This window comes from Lipotes vexillifer, unplaced genomic scaffold (genome assembly GCF_000442215.2).
Source record: "Lipotes vexillifer unplaced genomic scaffold, Lipotes_vexillifer_v1.1 scaffold668, whole genome shotgun sequence".
Lineage (NCBI taxonomy): Eukaryota > Metazoa > Chordata > Mammalia > Artiodactyla > Lipotidae > Lipotes > Lipotes vexillifer.
The window spans coordinates 3,600,890-3,627,623 of record NW_006785319.1 but is presented as its reverse complement, the minus strand read 5'-3'; the positions used below and the strand labels follow the sequence as shown (position 1 = coordinate 3,627,623).

The window sequence follows — 26,734 nt, the reverse complement described above, 5'->3', positions numbered from 1 at the left end:
TTCTATAAATTTCACTGAAGAGAATAGAAAAAATATCCTAAAGTAAATGTGCATATGGATTAAAAGTAGAGAAAAGTATTTCTAAGAAAATTTTTTTACCTTATTTATCGTACGTAGGCAACTGACACTTTCTTTTTGACAATAATAATTTGGGGTAAACCTTTTTACTAAAATTTGCCAAAGCAAAAGCCAGAAAAGGACCTACTGAAGTTTGAGTCTTTAGAACATTTGATAATAATACATGAAGCATATAGGCACCTAGCAGTAATAGACAGGATATCATTATACAGTGTACGTCATATAAACTTTCAAAGGTGACCAAATACATGTTAATACAATTTTTTGTGTACTAGTCCATGAAAGTAAATATCTGCAGATTAGCAGGTAATTTCAGTTTTGTTCAGGGACAATGATTACCAATAAGGAACAATTTTTAAAAGGATAGTTAAGAAGGGTAAAGAACCCAGAACCAACCCATAACTTACAGCCACGTGGTGTTGGATAAAGGTGCCAAAGCAATCTAAAGGGGGTGGGTGGGAAACGGGGTGAAGCGGGTGGGGGAAAAGTGTGGAGCCAGCACCCGGCTGTACACAGACAATACTGTGAAGAGCTCTGCTACAAGGAGGGCTTCAGAAATGGGGGCAGTGGAACAACAGGGTCCGAATGAAGAAAAGGAGGCCGCCGTGCAAAGGGCCTGGGAAAGAGGAGAGGGGAGGAGGGCTGTGAAGTACAAAGAGTGGCTGGGCGCCAGCGGCGGGAAGGGAGCCTCACAAAGGCAGAAGGGACAGAGCGAGAGGCAGGGGGGCCACGGGGCGCCGGCGCAGGCACCGGAAGGGACGCTGGGTTCCAATGTGCACTGCGACCGAGGTCAGACAGGTACTAAAATGGGTGCGGGGATGCACTTTTATCCTCAAAGCTCTGTTCTGTAAGGTTCCACCACCCGGCACCACCCTCGTCTCTCTTCTCCTCACAGCTTAGCTTCTGGAAGAGGCTCCTCCTTCCTGCGCTCCTTAATCCCTGGATTCGGTTTCTGCCCCCAGCCCTGTAGCAACGCTGCTTTCATCAAGGTCACCATGCCTCTACCGACAAACTCAGTGCAGATATTCTAGCCCTTGTCTTGCTGCTGTCTCTTTTTCTTGTAAATCCATAGCACACGCTCAGTTTTCCTAATTCTGATGCTTCCTCATCTGCTCATCAAAGCTTTTGCCCTGACAAACTTGTAGAATAGTTTCCCGTGAAGCCCTCACAAGTCTGTCCTCGAGAATCTCTTACACATGTCCGCTTTTATTATCTCTCAGTTAAGGTCTTCAGTTTCTGTCTAGGTGAGTGCAACAGCCTCTAAAAACTGGTCTCAAGTACGTCCACTCTCAGTAAGATAGAACAGGGTGACCAGAGTTATGCTATTGCCTGGATAACCAAAACAACTGGACAAAATATATAAAACACCGTCTCAAGACAATGGACAAGAAGTAAGATAAGAAGAGGTAAGAACATGGATCCTGGGAGAAGAGAAGCAAACAAGACAACTCCTGTGACGGCCCCTCCTGCTGCCTTGGGAGTTTCCAGCTGCAGCTCAGGAGGGGGACCCAGGCAGAGCCCAGCAGATTCCCTGAGTTCTGGCGACAGAGCTGGGACTGACCCTTGGGAGACTAAGGCAGAAGAAAAAGAAGTCCAGAGACTTCCAGAAGGTAGCTTGAGTATTCAGCAGAGCACTGAAGGGAGCAATGTGTGAAGAAACGACCTCAGGTAGGAAAAGAACCACCCGAGAGACTACAGGGAATACAGGACGTGAAACACTGCTTGTTCCCAGCAGCCAGACTGGAAAATATCATAATTCGTGGTGACTGGACACTCAGAAGGGCTTTCCCTCTGTGCTAGGAAGAATTTGCACTCAAGTTAAATGCGGCCCTGATCTCACCTAACAAATCTTAAAAACAGACACAAACGAATCAAACTGAGGCCAACTAACTTAACTGCATTCCAGAACAAAGCTCCAGAATAATTACAGAAACACAAAAAAACCTAGCACCCATCAAGGTAAAATTCACAATGTCTGGCATCCAATCAAAAATTGCCAATCACGCAAAGAAGCAGAAGAATATGACGCACAATAAGGAGAAAAATTAATCAATGAAAATGGACTCAGAATGGAGACAGACATTAGTATTCTCACACAAGCACACTAATAAAGTTTTTATAACTGTATTCCATATGATCAAAACGTTTAGTACAGACATGGCAGATACTTAAACCCAAATCGAACTTCTAGAGACGAAACCCACAATATCTGAGATGAAAAATACATTGGATGGGATTAATACTAGATTAGGCAATGCAGAAAAAAACAAGTGAATTTGAAACTATCCAGAATGAAAGGCACAGGAAACAACAGAATCGTAAACAATGAAAAGCACATCAGTGAACTATGGGACAACTTGATACACGTGAGGCTGCAGCCCCCAGAGGACCGGGAGGCAGCACAGGAAAATACCTGAAGAAATATTGGAAAAGACGTTTCCAATCTGATGAAAATGATAAACCACAGACCCAAGATGCTCAGTGAAGCCCAAGGAAAAGAAACATGAAGAAAACTGTGGTAAAGGTACTTCACAGTCAAACGGCTCAAAACCAGTGATAAACACAAGCCTTAAAAGCAGTCAGAGAACAACAGCATGTTATGGAGAGAGAAACAAAGATAAATCTGATTTCTTGTCGGGACCAACGCGATTAAAAGGACGACAGAGAAACATCGTTAAAGCACTCAAAAATGACACTGCCAACCTAGAACTCTATACCCAGAGAAGACATCTTTTAAAAGTTAAGGTATACAATTTTTAAATTTGAAAAATTTAAATTATACCTTATAAAATAATATAATTAAATCTATATTAATTTTAAAATAAGGTATAAAATTAAGTAAAAATACTCTTCAATATACAAAAGTTGAAAGAATCTATCACCTGCATTGCAAGCAATGTTAAAAGAAGGAAGGTGATACCATGGATACATAAATCTAAACAAAGAAATTAAGAACAGCAGAAACGGTAACTACATGGATAAGTACAATAAACGCTTTTTTTCTTAGTATTTACACGTCTAAAGGATAATGGGAGTTCTGACTCCTGGGAAGACGGAGTACTAAGCATGCGTCAGCTGTGCCCCCACTGACACAGTTCTCAGGACCAGGACCCGCACAGGAGCAGCTGCACAGGACGCTGAGCAGCAGCCAGCAGCTGGAGGGGCGAAGAAGACAGAACCTCAAAGCGCCCCCAGCACGCGGTACACTCCATCCCCTCCCGTTTTCCCCAGTCAGGAACCCACGGGAGGGCCCTGGGCTGAGGACAGAGGAAGCTCTAGGAGGGGCCTTCCACTCTGTCTCAAGGGCCACGCCGGGGAACCCTGACGCCTGGAGAGAGAGAGAGGGTGAGATCTCTCGCTCTTCCCTCCGCTGCCTCCTTTCCAGCCCCCATGCGCTGCCACGGGTAATCAGAACCCAGAGCCCGTAAAGCTGGGGAGAGGATGCTTCTGTCCTGTTTGGTGGAGACGTGGTACCCAGACAGCAGGGCTGTTTCCTCCGGCTCTTGGCCACCCTGTTCCAAGCACAGGGCAGAGTGAGGTAACCAGAGCCTCAGCTTTCTGACCAGAGGACCAGAGACAGAAAACACCGGGGAGACAGTGCAGACAAAGGAACTCCAGAAGGCAACCTCCTGAAGTTGACTGCTATTACCTGAGCTCACCTCCTGTGCACACGTGGATCTGATCCTGTGTTGTGTATCAAAGACTGAAAACTGAGCCAGCAGACTGAGGAACACCCAGGTCCCAGACCAGTCACCACGTGGTACACAGCTGGACAGGTCAAAGCAGCACTGCCGGGCTCTGAAAAAGGAGCCGATACTGAAAGCACAGGCCACAGAAGGCAGATGGGAACTCAGGACCTGACTCTAACTGGGCCAACTGCAAAACTATCAATGTTCTCCATCAGATGTAAACAAGACCCAGAGCCTTGTAAGAGAATATTCAGAATGTCTAGGGTATAAGTCAAAATTACTCAGCAGAAGAACCAGGAAAATCCTAACTCTCTCGGGAGGTGGCTACTAGCAGCCGACAGCAATGTAACACAGATGCGAGAGTGATCTAACAAGGATTCTAAGACAGTTGTTATAAAAACACCCCAGGAAGCAATCATGAGCACTCTAGACAGCAAAGGAGAAAGAGGAAGTTGGAGAGAAGAAAGAAGCTATAAAGCCAATTTTATGGAATCACAATGTCAGTGTCCCTAAAAAAACACCATCCTGGAAACACGGCCTGACGAGTGCCTCTGCACAGTGCCTGCTGCTGCTCCTGCGCAGCGGTGTCGGAGTGGAGAAGCGGCAGCACAGTCCCCGCGGCCTGCAAAGCCTAAGCTATTTCCTACCTGGCTGCGGACACAGCCCTCTGCAGGCACGGTCCGCTCCAGCTGCGGCTTCTCCGTGCTCTGGGCCCGCTCACCGGAGGCTTCGGGGATTCTCACCTTCAGGTCCGCGCTAGCTGCATCGGCTCCCCAGGGTCCCAGGCTCTCCCCTGCGTCCTGGGCTCATGGCATCTCAAGCGTCTCAGCCCTCAGCACGCCACGCCATCCAGAAACCACCTCCTGGCGACTGACCAATGCCCTGACACGCACTCTGCTCTCAGGGAGGGGGTCCGTCTCAACCACTGTGGTGTCCTCACTGCTCAGGAGTGTGTGTGGCAGGTAGTGGGACTCAATACAGAACTGCTTGCTGTGGAGCCTGTGGACTTTTCTCCAACACAAGAAAGAATTCTACCAAAGCGGTCCATCAGAAAACACGTAGAACTGTACTTACTTAGCTTGGACAGATCGGCCCTTTAGAAAGTGAGCCCCCTACGAGCACATGTGTCTGTTGGTTCCCTGCTGCACCTCCAGCGCCAGGAACAATGCGAGAAAAGGGCAGGGGCTCAGGAATCATCACTGCGCAAAGGGATCACTGCGTGAGACCCTCTCGACACCCCTGCTCAATGCCGACAGGACCTTCTGAGTCTTTGCTGAAGTTCACTACTCTGATTCTCACCAAGAACTACCCCTGCTAACAGGTGACTCTAACGTGGGAGAAAGGCCTAAAGTACAGTAACACAATCTAAACGTGCGCCGTGAGTTCCCGCTCTCACACTACAGACTGTTGTGGAAAACCCTTGCCATGTGAAAGCTGAATCGTCTTCTCCACGTTTCAGAAACCCTTCCAGCCTCTCTCAGCCCCTCTAAGCGTGCCGGGCCGCACCAATCAGGACATGAGCATGCTCATACGCACTTTCAGTCACAGAGAAGGACGTGTCCAGCGCCAATTCATCCACAGGAATCACCAGGTGGCCTCCAGCCTCCCATTTCTTGCGATCCGATGAAACCGATTTTTCTTTTTCCTGCTCTTTGGCGTCTTCGTGAACAATTATTTCACCCATTTCAGAGTGACTCTGCTTTCCATTTTCATCTTCTTGAGCTTTAAGATTTTGATTTAATCTACGTAGTATTTCACGCTTACTCTGAAACAGTTAAAATGTTGTATTTTAATAGGTATACGATTAAGTAAAATGATTGAGAGAGAAAATTTGAAAATTGCACCTACCGAAATAGCACTGTTAGTCTTTTGCATTTCTTCTGAGGTTTCTTGGGCATCAGTCAAACTTCTGTCCTTTAAACACAGATAGTGACAGAGTAAGAAAAAATGTTATTTTAAAAGTCCACCTTAAAATTTTTGATATTTTTACTTTTTGTTTTCATTAACATTTCATGCTCCTTGTGAATCTTTTTATTCCTGTAAAATGTTAACACAGCTTTCTTCATTATCAGCAATGAGAAATAGTTACATATTATCATTTAATAGAGGTAATATATACTAGAAGAGCCAATTCTCAATTATTTGTCATATTTTTGGATTGCTTGATCACATATTTAACTATATTCTCTTCCTCTTTGGCACCTGATTCTTGGTAATTTTACATTTACTGTAGAAATTTTAAAAATTAATTCATATACTCAGAGTTAGGGAAGTTTTGATGGATGAATAATTCAAGACAGGCTGTGTTATTTTGAAGCTGTCATTATGTTTCAGGTACATATATTCTTATTAAGCCATACTACTTGCTAAACATAATTGAGAACTGGCTTTTCTCCCTAAGCAAAGAGTAAAAATAAAGAGTTCTGAGTCCTTGGTACTAAAGATAAAATAAATTTTGTTTTATGATTAGTATAATCAGAGTAATCTAGATGATCTAGAATTGGTAAATATATGAAAAGAAGAAATTACTAGTTATGAAAACTGCGAAAGCAAAGGTATCTGGAAGACTCAGGGCAAGGAAAAGCGGTTCTCAAAGTTTTAAGGAAGCGATATTTAGCAAGAAGACACATAAAGAAAAACCATTTAGTTACATGGATTACCTCAAGTATTATTAAATAGTGGTCAGTTTTAAAGTAATACATGTAAAACAGACAAAGAGCATTTTACCCAGTAAAGTGGCAGGCATTAGCAGTCGCTACGACCAGAGAGGTGAGCAGCTACGTGGGATGTGAGATTGAGGACCAGGAAGGGCCCGCACAGGGGCATCTGAAGTTGGAGTGAACAACGCAGCACACGCTCGTTACCAGAGAGAAGAGAGACTACACCTGCTTGAGCAACAGTGGCTTCCTATATCAAGTCCTTGAGGGTGACCAAGGCTGGTATTTCCCACTCAATCTTATTTTCAAGATAAACACAAAGGCTGTAAAAGACTGGTGTGCCAATAACGTCAGTGCTGTCTGCAAAAATTTCGTGAAATTCAACAAATAAAAGGCGCAGACTTCAAGGACCAGGAAAGGACAGAATCAGGGTAATGTGTAATATGACTCAGACTCTCCCCTCTGCCTACGGAGCTCTAGGCTGAAATTCTACACCATGAGCCCCTTTCCCTGAAACTCAGAACAGAGTTTTTCACATTTCAGAGAGATGCCCAAAACATACTTCCAAGTTTAAACTTGTTACTTGCCCACAGTTCTCTGTTTTACTATCCATATGACATGACAGAGATTCAAAAGTAGAAGGTTAAAGAAATAATTGATGAATTAAGTGCAATTATGCTGAGTCCTCTAACATTTGCTATGCCAAAAAGTTTTAAATACATGTACACGTCCTGGACACTATTCCCAGAGTTAATTAAGTACCAGAGAGACATTATTTGTTTAAAAAGTGAACCTTGGCTAATTGTGAGTGCTAGGGTATAAAAACGTTTTCTGCATTGTTTTTCATACATTTCTATATGTTTTTTTGGTCCAATAGTCTTTTAAAGTAAAAAAGAGAATCATTTCAATATATTCTTACCTACCAGGTGGTCTTAGATATAGAAACCTAAGACCAGTGAGGCTCCAAGATTCAGAGTAAACCACACGTGAAAATCTTAAGAAGTAATTTTTTCCCTAGAAAAACCTAATGGGACATTAGGAATTAATGTAATTTCATTAAACTTAATCCTTTTAATAACCTTTTGACTTTGAGGAGTTCTAGATTTTACAAAACTTACCATACCCACTTCTTTCAAAGCAGAAGTCACAGAAATAACAGGTCTCATCTGTTGCTTTGATGGAGAGCCACCTGTTTCCTGCTGTCCTGAAGGTGGAGGCATATCAGAGTTCTTTATTCCTTTGGCCACCAACTGTAACAAAGAATGTAAGTACATTGGGGAATTCATATTTGCATGAAGAGGTAAAACGGTGTATATAAGGTCACTGTCTACATACTCTAACCACACGGAGTTTTCTTCATTCCTCAAGTTTTGTTGTGCAAAAGGCAACGTACTAGGTGCTGGGGAAAGATCAGCGGACACAGAGAAACGTCTCTGGCCTCACATGTAAACCTAATCATGCGTCATGTGGTACTAAATAACTCCTTTCCATTGCATTAACAATGTTTCACAAACAGCCTTCTAAAAGATTAAACATTAGTCCTCTTACTCTAATTTTAATCCATTATAAAATTTGCCGAAAAGAAAAAAAGATTATTTACTAATCTTATACTTCAAAAAGAAATGCTCCTGCAAATTCTACAAGTTTGGCACAATCTTAAAGTCTGAACATCAATTACCCAACATGAGAGCCCTGATTATAAAAATGTCAACATAAATAAGAAAGGAAGAATTGAAAAGTATAGGTAATAAGATTTACTTCACTAAAAATACCATTTGTTATATTCATATATGGTTTTGCTTTTATCTTGACATTTAGACTCTGTAAACAATGTGAAATAATGTTCTGAACTTTCAGTAAATATAAGGAAATGGCATTTCGCAGCATGCTCACAGGAACGTGGCAGCAAGTCACTCCCAACTTCTATCTCTTCTTCAAACCAGTAAACAAGAATTTCTGTTGAGTAAATACCAATATTTCAAACACAATATTTATTGAGCATCTTCTAAGCATAAGATAGTAATCCAATTCGAATATTTACTTTTCTGTACTTACACCACTTTACACTGTTTTGCTCAAAACGAGATGGAAACAGCTAACACAGTGTTGAAGGAGGAGGGCTAAGTTGGAGGAATGATACTACCTGACTTCAAGACTTACGAGAAACCACAGTAATCAAGCTAGTGTGATACTAATGAAAGTAGAGCAAACAAATCAACCGAACAGAACAGAGCCCAGAAATAGAGTCAACTAACATTTAACAAAGGAGCAAAGGCAATTCAATGGAGAAAGGACAGTCTTCTTAGCAACGAGTGGTGCTGGAATAACTGGACACCCACAGGCAAACAAACAACCTTACGCCCTTCACAAATATTACCTCACAACTGATTACAGACCTACGTGTAAAACTCAAAACTATAATAACTCCTAGAAGATAACATAGGAGAAAATCCAGGTGACCCTGGGTTTGGCAATGACTTTTTAGATACAACACCAAGGGCACAACCATGAAAGAGAATTAATAAGTTGGTTTCATCAATATTAAAAACTTCTGCTCTGTGAAAGACATTGTCAAAAGAGTGAGAAGACAAGCCACAGACTGGGAGAACATATTTACAAACGAAATAAAAACAAAGGACTGTTAATCAAAATACACAAAAAACCCTTAAAACTCAAAAATATGAAAACAACCCAATTAAAAAATGAGCAAACAACTACTGAGCCCACGTGCCACAACTCCTGAAGCCCACGCACCTAGAGCCCATGCTCCACAAGAGAAGCCACCGCAATGAGAAGCCTGCGCACCACAACGAAGAGTAGCCCCCGCTCGCCACAACTAGAGAAAGCCCCCGCACAGCAACGAAGACCCAACACAGCCGAACATAAATAAAATAAATTTTTTTAAAAAAGGGCAAAAGATCTGAACAGACACCTCACCAAAGAAGATACAGAAGGCAATGAAGCCTATGAAAAGATGCTCCACATCGTATGCCATTAGGGAACTGCAAGTTAAAACAAGGCAACACCACTGCACACCTACTACGGTGGCTAAAACCCACAGCAGTGACAACAACAAAAGCTGCTGAACGATGTGGAGCAACAGGAACTCTCAGTGCACATGGGTGGGAACGCAAAATGGCACAGCCACTCTGGAAGACGGTTTGGTGGTTTCCTACACAACTGAATATACTCTTACTCCATACAATCACAATTGGGCTCCTTGGCGTATACTCAGGATGAGCTGGAATCTTATGTCTATCTACACAGAAACTTGCACACAGATGTTTACAGAAGTTTTATTCATAATTGCCAAAACTTGGAAGCAACCAAGATGAATGGATTAAAAAACCAGTACATACATGGAAGAGTATTCAGTGCTAAAAAGAAATGAGGTATCTAGCCATGCAAACACAAGGAGGAACCCTAAATGCATATTCCGGAGTGAGAGAAGTCAGTCTGAAAGGCTACATCCTTTAAGTTTCTAGCCATGTGACATTCTGAAAAAGGCAAAACTACAGAGACAGTAAAGAGATCAGTGGTCGCAGGGGCTGGTGAAGGAGTGGGCGGGGGGGGGGAGGGATGAGCAGGCAGAGCACAGAGGGCTTGCAGGGCCTGAAGACACCATATATGATGCTATAATGATGGATACATGTCATTATACATTCCTCCAAACCACAGAAGGCACAACACTATCAATGAACTGTACTGTAAACTATGAACTTTCGGTGAGGATGTGTCCATGCAGGTCCATCCACTGTAACAAATGTACCATCTAGTGGGGGATGTGGATAATGGGGGAGGCTGTATGCATGTCGGGGACAAGGGGGTACATGGGAAATCTCTGCACTGTCCTTTCAATTCTGCGGTGAACCTAAAAATGCTCCAAAGAAAATAAAGTCCTTATTAAAAAAAGAAGAGGAAGATGGAAACATAGCTTTAATCCCACAGTTCAGCACTGTTGAAGTATACTGATATTTAATGTTATTATAAATAACTTAAAAAAACATCTAGAGCTCACAAAACTGAGTATTATCTACCTGAAAAATTATACAGAAACGTGTTAAAACTTTGATTGTCTTATTACCATAGAGTATATTCAAAAAAGTATAAATTCTGAGGAATATAAACATACTTCAGTTGGCTCTGATCAAATAGCAGCATTTTTAGGACAAGTATGTTACTTCCCTAGATGATTATTTTGAAGAAAACAAATTAATCTGGGTGTGCAAACTCTGCCATTTTATTTAAATCGGTAATGACTAATTGGAGAATTTGAGAATTATTTGAGGGTTATAGCTCAAGCAAGTTAGGAAAAAACCCAATATATAATAGGCCAGAACTAATTGCAGTAAGCAATTTTCAAAAAAGGAGGAAAAACCAAAATGATGACAAAGTGCTTTCTCTGAAAGGATTATAAACTAGAAGAGAACAGGGAACAGATAAATCAATCAGCATGCTGCAGTGAAATAAAGTGGGCAGACGTGTGCTCAGTGCTCTGGGGAAGAAGGAACTCCAGACCAGGTAAAGAGTGTGAGGTCGGGCAGCCCCGCACACAGCCCCGCGAGGGCACACAGTCAGGAGGGGCCCACAGCTCTGGCCCACCTGCCCTCAGTGCTTCTTAGCCTCTCTGGACCCCAAACCTCTCTAAGATGGGAATGCGGTACTCACTGGATTAAATGTGTAAAGCGCACAGCTGTGTGCCTAATAAACAGTAGTAATTATTATAGCTCAGCAAACACTTATCAGTTTCCATTAAATAGGGCTATTTGCCTTAAACACTCAGAATCCGGTTTCAGTCCCTGAGGAGATGAAGTTTACACAGAGCAAGTTTCTGATCTCTAGAGTAGAGCACAGAACAAGACCCTCCTACCAGTGCAGAATCAGAAACGAAAGTGTCAGCACCGTACGCAAAGGTTTTATAGAAGTCAGTATGAAGCAGAAACCTGAAACACAAATACCTTACATTACAAATTTTTAAAAATCTAAGATAAAAAAGTGATCAAGAGAGTAATTTAATTGTATGAATAAACAAGAGTGATAATATGAATTTAACCAATTTCACTGAAGCAAGAATAGCACCAACCTCCCTTCTCAGCCTCTGATACAATTTTCATTGATGCTTACAGAGACTATCTCAAAAGTCGTTCCCAAAATCACCGGTCAGCTGCCTAGAATAAGAACATTAAGGAAACTCTTAATAAAAGAAAAAAAAATTCACCCATATACCCCTGCTCTGGCTAATTGCACTTCATTTATTTATAGTCCTTTTTAATGTTTATCCACACACACACACACATAATTCTTATACAATTTAAACAAGACACTGGCACAACTCTCTGAAACTGGAGATATGTGACCTAAGAAGAATTTAAAAACCTCTATGGAATACTTAGCAAATTTGTCCTTAGTTAATGGCAAAAGTCACATATAAAAGGATTGAAAACGCTTTATTTTGACCTTATAGTCTTAAGTTGTAAAATATATTAGAGACATTCCTGTATTAGTCTCAACCTTAAGAGAAACCTAAAGTAACAGAAAAAAAGTCTGCTCATTGATAAAGTGCTATGAGTTAAACAGGGCCTGAGACCAATGACAATCAAATCCAGTCAGCAGGACTATCGCTGTTAAATTCTCTGCACGCTACTCATCTTTGAAAGGAAGTCTTTTCTTTTAATCAACAAAAGGCAACTTAATGAAGAAAAAGTTTCACACATGGCCATTAAAATTCTACTCCATAGTATATTAAAATCTGTCTCGCTGCCATACACATGGCTAACGACTGGTACAGACAGAGTCTCTAAGATATCTGATTCACTGTGTAAGAAAGTCATTGGCACCTTTATAAGAAGGATCGTCTGCAGCCATCAGGAAATGCTTATGTTCTATAATCAAACATGTACTAGTCTCTCCCCAGTCAGCTAAGCTAAACATAGCAAAAGAACCTGAGATAACAAACAAGCAAAGAAAGATATATGAAATCTAAACCAGAGAACAAAAACAAACAGAACACCCAACTGACTCTGAGAAATACTTTATAACAAAACTAATTCAGTTATTGAAAAATTAAGGGTAATTCAGGGTAACTACTGAGATGTGGTAACACCTTTATAAGCCAAGGTAACAAACATCAGTAACTTACTAGCACAGGAGAACTTGGGCCTTCTGTGTAAACATCATGGATATATTATTTTTAGCCAGAAACGTTAATGCTATTCAGTATTAACCAGACCTTGAGATAGAAGATAATAATGTATCTTTAAATTTGTCAAAAGAAAAAACGTTAGATTGAGCCCTTAATTCAGAAAGATGACTGAATATGGTAAAACAACACAAAAATTAATTAAATTAAGAAAACAAAACAAAGTTTCATAGAAGAAAAAACCATAAAACTTCAAAACAAAAAACAAATAACCCAATTTTGTTACAAATTGATCACCTGGTTATGTCTAGAATACCTACTTCATTCTAACAGTTCTTCAAAATTCAAAGTTTAAAAAAAATAATTGCATTAGGAATAAAACACTGACTTGGAAGTTTCATAAGTCAGGTTTAAGAAACAAATTGCTTTAGAAGAATTTTTCCCCCCATAGCTATTTTGTCACCAGGTTAATAAATTTAAGACTTTTCCATACTGCTTATATCTCCACAAGATTTTTAATTATCACTGTAAAACTCCTTCTATTTTATGTCAGGTTTACTATTTGCTGAAAAATTAACCAGCAATGCCACCTAATGACAAAATGAAAAATTTCACCAAATACTGAGGCCAGGTCTATAAATACATGGAATTATAAGTTTAGCTACTCTTGAAGTATAAATATAAATACTATTTCATCTCTATATGCTGAATGACTAGTAAGATTTTAATGTACATTAGAAAAATATTATTCAGTGCCCTGATTTAATATTTTGAGTACAGAGCAACTTCACACATAATCTTACGTAGCCTAAAGATACATCTTGGCCAAATTTTAGCAAATTCATATTTAACTTCTCAAAGCCTTGTCTTTGAAGGACCAAAAATATAAGTGTTTGTATCTGAATGTTTTTTCTGAACTAGTACTACTGTAATGCATTTGCAGGCACGTCTAAGAATAGGAACATGCCCAGGTAGCCAGCAGGGTAAGTGTGTCCACCCTGGGGGAGGCTTTATAGGCCTATGCGGCAGGTCTAAAGAACAGGACAAAGACAGAACACAAATGAAATACACAAGAAAGAGTTCAACGCAATTAAAAAGAAACTCGTACTCAAAACACAGTCTCTGAATTTCCCTAATTCTATTTTTCACTGAATTTTAGATTACTAAATACACTGCTACTGTTTTAAAAAACTGAACCTATCTTCCTTGTATGTTTTACTTACAATATGAGCATATATGCTGCCTGGGAAAAGCAACATTATCATTTGGGTGGAAAAACTCTATCATCACACATGAAAATCATTCTCCATTCTAAAGTCCTATTTAGTACTACAATTTTTACCATTAAGTGTGCCAAAAAGAAAAATTTATAAAATTGGGTATACATGCCGAAGAATCAGAATAATTAAGGCAGTGATTTTTACTGTTTGTTAGATCAAGGATACTCTTACGAATCCAATTAAAGATAGGTGGTCTTACTGGGTAAAAATGCATCAACATACATACAATCAAACCTTTAATGAACATTTCCGGGAGAGGAATAATGCTAAGCCCAACCTGAAATACCATGTTAGCCACTCCTGAGTTAGAGTAGGAACAGACACATAAGTCCCTATAATACATCTAGCTTGTGCTAAATTAGACTTCCTGTTCAAACAATTACTTGGTAAAATAACTTTTATCCACTCTTGTAGATTAAACTGGACCTAAGTACTTACATTGTGAAGGTTATTTTTCAAGGCAACACTGAGACACAACAACATTAGAGATGGATGAGGCAATAAAGGCCCCCAAACATTGAGGCAGTCCCCCAAACAGGCTAATTAACTGGCAGAGCTGAGACTAGACCCAGGTCTCCTGACTCCCAGCCTGCCGCTGTCCTCACCACTCCAGCATGTGTCCTCTGTGCACAGCTCTGCACAGCACGAGCCACAGAATTCCCGGTGAACTCACTGCTGCTGCTATTCGCCAGGTCCCATGCAGAGCACGATACACAATCAATCTGTTAAGGTTCTTTGGCTGAAAGCAACAGAAACTAACTCTGGAGGAAGGAGATGGGGGGGGGATGGAGTTGGAAGGGAGGAGGGGAGGGGGGAGAAGAGAGAAGAGAGCTGTAGGCGGATCACAAAGCAAAGGGAAGCCCTCCATGAGAAGAGAACAGGAGCTGGGGTAGCTGCATGGATCTGGCAGCAGAAGCTCACTCCTGGCTTCACCCGGTTCTCTCGCTTGATTAAATCAACTCCAACTTCCAACCTGCTCAAACTTCACGCCCTGGAGAAGGTCCAGCTGGTCCACCTTAGATCACCGGCCTGTCCCTCAGCTGGGATAAGCCAGGGCACCTTGTTCGACGGTCTTTCCGAAAGTGCACACAATGAAATAATTCTCCCAAACGAAAGGGGGCTGCTTGCCTGTTGCACCTCAAAAGCCAGGCTCACTGCCACAGTTTAATTAATGTTGCCACCGTAAAAACCTTTGTGAAAAACATGAGGAAATACAAAGTTGTGCTGCATTAGGAACTACTATTATCTATCAGGAATATAGCCATAAAATCTGTCATTTGTGTGCGCTTTAGAACTATCTAAGACAGATCTACCATTAAAATTTTAAAAAATTTACACTGGTTTTACATGGCTTAGAGAGCCGAGACTTATAAGGGAGCTTTTCCTGGACTGTACTATAAGCATGTGGTTGCTCCTGCAAGTGTACTGGTGGGTGTATGAGGTCTATGGCAGCCTCTGGCAGAAGAGGCTGGGCTCCAGCTGCCATCTGAGGAGTCAGAATTGCTACTGTGCACGTGTGCAGCTGCCCAGCAATAAAGGTCTTATGATAGAATGCAGAGCACCTGCTCAAAGCCAAACCACCACTGGACACAGTCTGTAAAGTACACTTGCTGGAACATAACACCTAACAGTGCTTCCAGAGGTGCTCCCCTTCCACTCCTCCACCAACTGAGGACCCTCTGCTCCTGCTGCTTGGGGAAAGCCAGCCTGATGTTAGGAAGATCATTAGAGGATTCCTCGGCATAAGTGGAATCCTGATTCTCTTTGATGTTCTTGAATCCTTTGATGTCAAACATATATTTCAGAGATCTCTGGAACTCTGTTAATATCCAGTGAGACTTGGCTCAGAGAGCATGATTCCAAAGTGACCTCAGGATGTGTCTATTTAGATGGATGAGATTAGATGGCAAGACTAAAGAGAGAAGATTCTGAGGTAGCCAAGATGGGGCAGTGTGTCCACCCTGGGGGAAGCTTATAGGCCTGTGTCCGAAGAATGGGAAAAACACAGACATGAAATACACAACGAAGAGTGAAATGCAATAAAAGAGGAAGTCATCATATTCAAAACACAGTCTCCGACCTAACCAAGGTGCAGACTTTCACCAACGTGCCGCCTGAGTTGATGCGAAGAAGTGTGCAGACTGGGCACCAGGCTGTGACAGCTTAGATGATGGGGTCACGACCTCACCCAATGGGCAGCCCAGTGAGGAACAAGCGATGGAAAGGAAGCCTGCTTGGGGAACTGCACTTTAGAAAACCATCCTACAAGATGTGCTCCAGACCGCGTTTAAACATGCTTGTGGGCTATGTTTCAACCCGCCAAGGGCAGATTTTGGGAAAGAAATATAATGACAAAGCTCATGCTTGCATTCTCTGAGATATACTAACTTGAGCTGTTAGAAGTGTGACGTTCTAAATCACGAACGTGAGCAGTGCCTATGTGACTGGGAGAAAAGGAAACATCTCCCAGTGATCGAGGTGCTCTTCCAGGGTCCCACGTGCCAGCCACAACATGAACGATGACACAGCCATCCGCTCCACCTTGTGTAAGGAACCATACAAGGTGTATATACAGGCAGCACAGTGAGGGCCTCTGCAGGCACCCGAGGGGACAGACGTAGAGCACTGGCCCACCTCTAAGACTCCAGGGTGTCACCACACAGGCTGCTGTCATCAAATACTCTGAGGCCCCGTGCAGCTCTGCATAACAGATCACATTCTTAAAATAAGGCTACTCTGCACTAAGCATAAGCTCCTAACTGTATTTAATGGCTACCTTCCTCTCACAATCACCTTCATGTGCTATGCAGACGGTCAGAATGGATTACTAAAGACTAAACTATAAACTAGGAGGGACTGATGGCCCTTAAAGCTTGCAACTGCGATCCTGCAGCTGAACACAAGGATGACAGCAGCAGGCTCAACCCAAGGAAAGCTGATTTAAAAGGATACACAGGCAGTTTCATACTGATTCACCCTGATAGAAACTGCCCCACTGTGCAAATCAGCAAAGGACGAAATGTTTCTGTTTCCTGGGCTCAAGAGAACAAAAGTAGACTGTTCCCCACTCCACTATACAGAGGCCACCAAAGCTAAGCTCACCCTCTTTTCCACATCAGGTAAGTTTGAAAGGATTTGGCTAAGAGGACAAATTACTAGCTCTGACTATGAAGATGAGATATTTCTACTTCTGACAAATGTGGTTCCTACAACGTTCTCTTACAGAAGAGGCAATAAGTTAGCACAGCAATTATTTCATACTCACACCCTAACACAGGAAATGAAATAGCCACCCAAGTCCAGAAAGTGCAGAGAGTGCCAGGCAGGATAAACCCAAGGAGAAACACGCTGAGACACACAGTAATCAAACTGACAAAAATTAAAAACAAAGAAAAAATACTGAAAGCAACAAGGGAAAAATGACAAATAACATACAAGGAACTCCCATAAGGTTAACAGCTGATTTCTCAGCAGAAACTCTACAAACCAGAAGGGAGTGGAATGATATACTTAAAGTGATGAAAGGGAAGAACCTACAACCAAGATTACTCTATCCAGCAAGGATCTCATTCAGATTTGATGGAGAAATCAAAAGCTTTACAGACAAGCAAAAGCTAAGAGAACTCAGCACTACCAAACGAGCTCTACCACAAATGCTAAAGGAAATTCTCTAACTGGGAAACATAAGAGAAGAAAAGGACCTACAAAAACAAACCCATGGGCTTCCCTAGTGGTGCAGTGTTTAAGAGTCCGCCTGCCGATGCAGGGGACATGGGTTCGTGCCCCGGTCCGGGGAAGATCCCACATGTCACGGAGAGGTTGGGCCCGTGAGCCATGGCCGCTGAGCCTGTGCGTCCGGAGCCTGTGCTCCGCAACAGGAGAGGCCACACAGTGAGAGGCCCACGTACCGCAAAAAAGAAAAACCATAACAATTACGAAAATGGTAATAGGAACATACACATCAATAATTACCTTAAACGTGAATGGATTAAATGCTCCAACCAAAAGACAAGGCTCACTGAATGGATACAAAAACAAGACCCATCTATATGCTGTCAACAAGAGACCCACTTCAGAACTAGGGACACATACAGACTGAAAGTGAGGGGATGGAAAAAGATATTCCATGCAAATGGAAATCAAAAGAAAGCTGGAGTAGCAATACTTGTATCACATAAAATAGACTTTAAAATAAAGAATGTTACAAGAGACAAGGAAGGACACTACATAGTGATCAAGGGATCAATCAAAGTAGATATGACAATTATAAATATATACGCACCCAACACAGGAGCACCTCAATAAATAAGGCAACTGCTAACAGCTATAAAAGAGGAACTCAACAGTAACACAACAGTAGTGGGGGACTTTAACACCTCACTTACACCAATGGACAGATCATCCAGACAGAAAATTAATAAGGAAACACAAGCTTTAAATGACACATTACACCAGATAGGTTTTATTGATATCTATAGGACATTCCATCGAAAAACAGCAGATTACACTTTCTTCTCAAGTGCACATGGAACATTCTCCAGGATAGATCACATCTTGGGTCACAAATCAAGCCTCAGTAAATTTAAGAAAACTGAAATCATATCAAGCATCTTTTCTGAACACAACGCTATGAGATTAGAAATCAATTACAGGGAAAAAAACATAAAAAACACAAACACATGGAGGCTAAACAATACGTTATTAAATAACCAAGAGATCACTGAAGAAATCAAAGAGGAAATCAAAAAATAACTAGAAAAAAAAACAAAAAAAACCCAAAAAATAACTAGAGACAAATGACAACGAAAACACGACAATTCAAAACCTATGGGTTACAGCAAAAGCAGTTCTAAGAGGGAAGTTTATAGCAATACAAGCCTACCTCAAGAAACAAAAAAAGTCTCAATCTATAACCTTACACCTAAAGGAACTAGAGAAAGAAGAACAAACAAAACCCAAAGTTAGCAGAAGGGAAGAAGTCATAAAGATCAGATCAGAAATAAATGAAAAAGAAATGAAGGAAACAATAGCAAAGATCAATAAAACTAAAAGCTGGTTCTTTGAGAAGATACACAAAATTGATAAACCATTAGCCAGACCCATCAAGAAAAAGAGGGAGAGGACTCAAGTCAATAAAATTAGAAATGAAAAAGAAGAAGTTCCAACAGACACCACAGATATACAAAGCATCCTGAGAGACTACTACAAGCAATTCTATGCCAATAAAATGGACAACCTGGAAGAAATGGACAAATTCTTAGAAAGGTATAACCTTCCAAGACTGAACCAGGAAGAAACAGAAAATATGAACAGACCAATCACAAGTAATGAAATTGAAACTGTGATTAAAAATCTTCCAATAGGGCTTCCCTGGTGGCGCAGGGGTTGGGATTCCACCTGCTGATGCAGAGGACATGGGTTTGTTCCCCGGTCCGGGAGGATCTCACATGCCATGGAGCGGCTGGGCCCGTGGGCCGTGGCCGCTGAGCCTGCGCGTCTGGAGCCTGTGCTCTGCAACGGGAGAGGCCACAACAGAGAGAGGCCCACGTAACCGCAAAAAGAAAAAAAAAAAAAATCCAACGAACAAAAGTCCAGGACCAGATGGTTTCACAGGTGAATTCTAGCAAACATTTAGAGTAGAGCTAACAGCCATCCTTCTCAAACTCTTCCAGAAAACTGCAGAGGAAGGAACACTCCCAAACTCATTCTACGAGGCCACCATCACTGTGATACAAAAACCAGACAAAGACACTACAAAAGAGGAATATTCCACACCAATATCACTGGTGATTACAGATGCAAAAATGCTCAACAAAATACTAGCAAACAAAATCCAACAACATATTAAAAGGATCATACACCATGATCAAGTGGGATTTATCCCAGGGATGCAAGGATTCTTCAATATATGCAAATGAATCAATGTGATACATCATATTAACAAATTGAAGAATAAAAACCATATGTTCATCTCAATAGATGCAGAAAAAGCTTTTGACAAAATTCAACACCCATTTATGATAAAAAATCTCCAGAAAGTGGGCATAGAGGGAACCTACCTCAACATAATAAAGGCCATGTACAACAAACCCACAGCAAACATCACTCTCAATGGTGAAAAACTGAAAGCATTTCCTCTAAGATCAGGAACAAGACAAGGATGTCCACTCTCACCACTATGATTCAACATAGTTTTGGAAGTGCTAGCCATGGCAATCAGAGAAGAAAAAGAAATAAAATAAAAGGAATACACATTGGAAAAGAAGAAGTAAAACTGTCACTGTTGGCAGATGACATGATACTATACATAGAGAATCCTAAAGATGCCACCAGAAAACTACTAGAGCTCATCAATGAATTTGGTAAAGTTTCAGGATACAAAATTAATGCACAGAAATCTCTTGCATTCCTATACACTAATGATGAAAAATCTAAAAGAGATATTAAGGAAACCTTCCCATTTACCACTGCAACAAAAAGAATAAAATACCTAGGAATAAACCTACCTAGGGAGACAAAAGACCTGTATGCAGAAAAGTCTAAGACACTGGTGAAAGAAATGAAAGATGATACAAATAGGTGGAGAGATATACCATTTTCTTGGATTGGAAGAATCAAAATTGTTAAAATGACTATACTACCCAAAGCAATCTACAGATTCAATGCAATCCCTATCAAATTACCAATTGCATTTTTTACAGAACTAGAACAAAAAATCTTAAAATTTGTATGGAGACACAAAAGACCCCAAATAGCCAAAGCAGTCTTGAGAGGAAATAAACAAAACTGGAAGAATCAGACTCTCTGACTTCAGACTATACTACAAAGGTACAGTAATCAAGACAATATGGTACTGGCACAAAAAGAGAAATATTGATCAATGGAACAGGATGGAAAGCCCAGGAATAAACCCACACACCTATGGTCAACTAATCTATGACAAAGGAGGCAAGTATATACAAAGGAGAAAAGACAGCCTCCTCAATAAGTGGTGCTGGGAAAACTGGACAGCTACATGTAAAAGAATGAAATTAGAACACTCCCTAATACCATGCATAAAAATAAACTCAAGATGGATTAGAGACCTAAATGTTAGGCCGGACAGTATAAAACTCTTAGAGGAAAACATAGGAAGAACACACTTTGACATAAATCACAGCAAGATCTTTTTTGATCCACCTTGTAGAGTAATGGAAATAAAAACAAAAGTAAACAAATGGGTCCTAATGAAACTTAAAAGCTTTTGCAAAGCAAAGTAGAAACAAGACAAAAAGACAACCCTCAGAATGGGAGAAAATATTTGCAAACAAATCCACAGACAAAGGATTAATCTCCAAAATATATAAACAGCTCATGAAGTTCAACATTAAAAAAAACAAACAACCCAATCCAAAAATGGGCAGAAGACCTAAATAGACATTTCTCCAAGGGAGACATACAGATGGCCAAGAAGCAAATGAAAAGCTGCACAACATCACTAATTATTAGAGAAATGTAAATCAAAACCACAATGAGGTATCACCTCACACCAGTTAGAATGGGCATCATCAGAAAATCTATAAACAATAAATGATGGAGAGGGTTGGAGAAAAGGGAACCCTCTTGCACTGTTGGTGGGAATGTAAATTAATACAGCCACTATGGAGAACAGTATGGAGGTTCCTTAAAAAACTAAAAATAGAATTACCATATGATCCAGCAATCCCACTACTGGGCATATACCCAGAGAAAACCATAATTCAAAAAGACACATGCATCCCAATGTTCACTGCAGCACTGTTTACAATGGCCAGGTCATAGAAGCAACCTAAATGCCCATCGACAGACAAATGCATAAAGAAGATGTGGTACATATATACAAGGGAATATTACTCAGCCATAAAAAAGGAACGAAACTGGGTCCTTTGTAGAGACGTGGATGCACCCAGAGACTGTCATACAGAGTGAAGTTAAGTCAGAAAGAGAAAAACAAATATGGTATATTAACACATATATGGGGAACCTAGAAAAATGGTACAGATGAACTGGTCTGCAGGGCAGAAATAGAGACACAGATGTAGAGAACAAATGTATGGACACCAAGGGGGGAAGTGGCGGGGGTGGTGTTGGGATGAATTGGGAGATTGGGATTGACATATATATATATACTAATATGTATAAAATGGATAACTAGTAAGAACCTGCTATATAAAAAAATTTTAAAAATGAAATTCAAGAAAAAAAAAAGGAAGGGGAAAGTAAAAAACACTAGAATTAAAACATGATTTAAACAGCATAACAATCTGAAGCCAGGGAAGACTGGGACCAGTAGGCCAGAAGATAAGTAGCAGATAACAGTAATTATGATTTGGGAGGAAGATGAGATACCCTGTGACAGTTACTGTCTCATAGTGAAGACTTGTTCATGATGTGGCAAACAAGACGAGAGTTCTCCACTATTGGACTCTGGAAACTACAGAGAAAAACGGTAACTAGCGGAGGGTGGAGAAATCAAAATTGCTGGGAGGAGAAAACAAAAAGAAACTATCAAAAAACCCTTAGACTTATTCTGATTTCTGGAGTTCTGTCCCTTTCACTCATGCTTCATAGCTAAATGGTTCTTTTCTTTAGGAATATGGTAAGAGAATCTCCCTGTATATGACATCAACGGGTGGATTCAGAAGAAACACAATCATATTAAGAGATAACACAAAAGACATCTGATAAAACGCCAAAACACAAGTCTGATAAAAAACTGTAAAACCCAGACGTAAAATTATATTCCTTAGTATTTTACCATACATAACAGAGAAATGACTAAAGTATTTCCATTAAAGACAGGAACAAAAGTATTGTCCCTATTACTATTTAACTCTGTCCTAGAAGTTCTGGCCGATGCAGTAAGAATAAAGTGGTAATAAAAGGCAAAACTTAAAGAAAGCAGGGTAGTTAGGCATACTGCCTATGAATACTAAGACTTTGATACCTGACAGGCACAGGTTCCTATCTCAATTCCACACTTCCTGAAAATGTGACCTCATCTAACTGTTTTATCTTTCTTTATCTGCTTTGTAAAGTCGTAAAGAGTAAGCAAAGCGATCCATGGACAGTGGTTATAATTTGCCTTGCATACAATAAACGATTATGAACAGTAGCAATTACTGTTATGATGTATATCGTGACTGCCTGTCAGTGATGTTGTTGCATGCTGAAACCCCTCAACATTGGTAGAATAGGCACACTCACTGCATAAGAGATAAGCAAAACCCAACAATTTCTCCAAATATCAGCACTATTCTGTTAGGAAAAAAACAAACGTTTAAAAGCAGAAATGGAATTATAAACCATCAAGAAATAAGCTTTACAAGAAATATAACAAGTATGAGTTAAAAATGATCAAAATTATGTAAGAGATACAAAAGATACAAGTAAATGTAGATATTTAACACGCTTCTGGAAAAAGACTATTAATAAACACATCAGTTCTTCTTAAGTTAATTTGTAGGTTTAAGGTAGTATGATCAAAATCCCAACAAGATTTAAGAAAAGAAAAAAGAAAAAATATTACTCTAAACTGTACCTCTCAGAGAAAAAGAGAGCAAGTAAGTAAGGAAAACAAATGAAAAAGAAGAGTGAAGGGGAAATGAGGGAAGAACCCTTCCAAGAATTAAATATATTCTAAACCCATAAGTACAAGCACAATGGGGCCCTGGGGAACAGACGTGGACTCATCCTCCAGGACACACAGGCGTCTAGTCTCTCACAGGCAGTATTGCAGATCAGGGGCAGAAGAAATGTTGCAGGCATTAAGTGATGCTGGGACTTTGATTAGCTACTTGGCAATAATAAAGACTAAATAAAACACATTGGGTTCTCACCTCAAATCAAACCCCAAAATGGATCGTCCTTAAATGATGACAGAGACAGAGAGATGTAGGGGAAATGAACGAGAGGGAGAAAATAGGACCACAGAACCGTAAGGCTGGCACAGAACCCAGTGAAAGCGAGCGGGCAGGAGCCCGGCAGGACGACAGGGGCAAGGCTCACATGCTCCTCCCACAGCTTCTTCTCTCTCTCGTACGCCTCCTTCCTCCTACGTTCTAGCTGCTCCTTCAGCACAGCCGCGCGGGCGCTCACCTGGGCCTGGAAATGAAGACAATCAGCACAGCTAGTGCCAGAAAGAAAGGCGCGGGGTTTGCCTGTTTATTTTTCCAGGTCTATAAAAATATTTCCTTATTAGCCAAAAAAGAAGTGGGTGTGTGTGGTTCCAGAACACAAACGTAAGCTGCATGCCCAGCACCTAAACGGGCTGCCAACACACAGCAGCTGCTCAATAAGTATTTCTGGAATGAAAATAAATGCAGGTACAGTCAAATGGAAATAAAAATTTAAAAATTTACAAGTATGACTATTATGCACAAACTAGTCTTCAGAGAAGCGGAGATTATGTTTTTCACTTTTAGGGTTACCACTTTCTCTTCTTAAGGTTACTTGTGTGATAGTTTCATGTATTTATGCTGTGGCTTCATCAAATTGCTCTCCATAAATATGACATGAAGAGAGAAAAACGCTATTTTTCAGAAATGGAAAAGTGAGGGACAAAAGGGAAAGAAAAGTTAAGGCAAGAGAATAAGTTGGTTTACTATGAAAGACTTAAGAACACAACTTTCTAACTCAGGTTTCCATTTCCTCTAGAAAAACCTGTATCACTTCCAGTACATACCTTCAGCGCTTCCACTTTCTTACGCCTCACGTCAGCCTCCTCACTTCCTTCCTGTCCTTCGGAGCTGTCAGCTTCTTTCTACAAAATAAGTAGTGAGCAGACCACTTAGGATAGAACCGCAAACTCACTGTAGACTTCACATGAATAAACTAACATCTAAAAATGAAAAATGGCAAGTCATTCACAGCTGCATCTGAACGCTCCACAACCGTCAACTCCTATGGACACTGAGAAAAAAGACAGAAACAGAAGGATATAAAATGTACCATTTTATATGTCCATGGGTACCACTCACACTTTCCTCTCAGAATCCCCCCAGAACAAAAGGTCTTATCAATTTTAAGTCATATAAATAAGATATACTGTATCACTATGTATAGTTTTCCGGTCTTTGACTTTCACTGTCTTCATCAGACTTTATTTTGTGTTAGTGGCACACAATCTCAGTGTATTATAATGTCATTCAATTACTTTTTGAAAAAGATTTTCAACCTGCCTTTTCACCACGAAGCTTCGCTCTAATCTGTTGGCGCTCATTGAAATTCTGCAGTCTTATTTGTCGCAGCCTTGCCAGATAAACCTACGAAGAGAAAAAAAAAAACGCAACATTTTATTTGAAAAAAAAAAAACTACCATTTTCATTGCTAAAATGTTTTTTACTTAAAGAAAGGTGTTAATGTGAATATAAGAAATAAAAGTTTTGAAATCTGGTTAATGGCAATGTAATATTAGCTTTCAAGTGTTTAATTTAGATCAATTTGTTTCTGAAAAGAAAAACAACACAATAACAAATTTTTAATTTTATCAAAAGAAAAGAAATTGAACTCAGAATTCTGAATAACAGTTATGGGGCAAAATTATGACACAGTATGTCAGTCAAAATATATTAACAGGTCCCTACAGACCTAGAGATAATCCAGTCATTGTTAGGAATTTAAACCATGCAGGAAAGGAAGGCAATCAACTCAAAGTGACGGCGTGAGGCAGCGAGCATGCAGGAGGCGTACCTCTTCCTCTTTGCTTCTCGGCTTCCCTCCTCGTGAAGAGCTGCGCCTGCCTTCGCACAGAGCTGCCAGGTGGTGCAGGGTGCCCTGTGCATCATTTAATGTACTAAGGTTAAAGAACGACTAAGGCTACAGCAGCATCTTACCTAGGGACCGCCCGGTGCCACTACTTCTGGTGGCAAATACTGATCATGTCTAAATGATTAGCTGATAAACTGATAAAAGATGCTGGCATTCTCCTTTGGCGATTTAACCAACACATTCAGTGAGAACAGAAGGAAGCAATTAAACCCCAAATGTAATTATTCAAATAGAGACCAGCTACCTTTTTATTAGCCATTTAAGTCAACAGGTTTTTTAAAACTGCTTTGGAGGTTAGCTAAACCCCAAATCAAAATCTTCCTCTACAAAGGCCCATCATTGCTACGTGTTCGTTTACGTAGTAAACACACACATGCACACACACACGCACGCACACGACAGGGAATAACATGAGCTCCCACTCCCTGCACCCGGGCACGCCCTGGTCCTGGACTGCAAATGACCCGCCCAATCACACGCCGACTAACATGGTTTATCACAAGCATGGAATGATCTCCTCATTAGAAATTACTCATAATTACCCACTTTCTCTTCCTGCAGCACCAGCTGTGGATCAAGAACCTCACAACTGAAAAATGCTCGTCCCACTTCCCCTTCTCACGTCTTTCTGTCGGATTGCCGAATGCGTACTTTTTATATTTCCCTGCTTTTACCTGCTTCCCATTTATTTTTAAATCTGCTACACTCTGTGTTCTGATCCCACTGTGACTCTGAAAATCTTTCAAGGCTACCAATGCCCTCCAAGTTCATAATTCAAACGGACCCGTATGAGCAAATTTTGCAACGAACATTTCCACTGGAAATTAGTTTTCATTGAATCCATTTAGCTTATGTCAGTATTTTTTTCTCTCACAAAAATCATATATGTTCACTGTTGAAAACGTATGAAACAAAGAAAATACAAATCATTCGTAATTCTACCATCTGAGAAACTTACAGTTTCAGTGTTCTCCAGATTTCCTTCTATGCCTATGTAGGAATTCAACCATTTTAGTTTGAAATATTATAGATAACAACAGAAAGGTGAGAAGTAATGTACAGGGAGGTCCCATGTATCCTTCACCCACCCTCTCCCAACTGTAT

The 26,734-nt window shown here is 40.6% G+C and overlaps 1 protein-coding gene across 1 annotated transcript in view; it reads right to left on the bottom strand.

The window, feature by feature from the left end:
* NEK1 (NIMA related kinase 1) overlaps positions 1-26,734 on the bottom strand; it is a 178,810-nt gene that overhangs the window by 43,329 nt on the left and 108,747 nt on the right. Inside the window, exons 18-24 of the mRNA XM_007457386.1 lie at positions 25,553-25,636; positions 25,042-25,125; positions 24,546-24,623; positions 23,870-23,965; positions 7,543-7,674; positions 5,616-5,681; positions 5,304-5,532 (exon numbers count right to left, since the gene is read on the bottom strand). Coding sequence (XP_007457448.1) covers positions 5,304-5,532; positions 5,616-5,681; positions 7,543-7,674; positions 23,870-23,965; positions 24,546-24,623; positions 25,042-25,125; positions 25,553-25,636 — 769 coding nt within the window. The remainder of the gene's footprint in view (positions 1-5,303; positions 5,533-5,615; positions 5,682-7,542; positions 7,675-23,869; positions 23,966-24,545; positions 24,624-25,041; positions 25,126-25,552; positions 25,637-26,734) is intronic.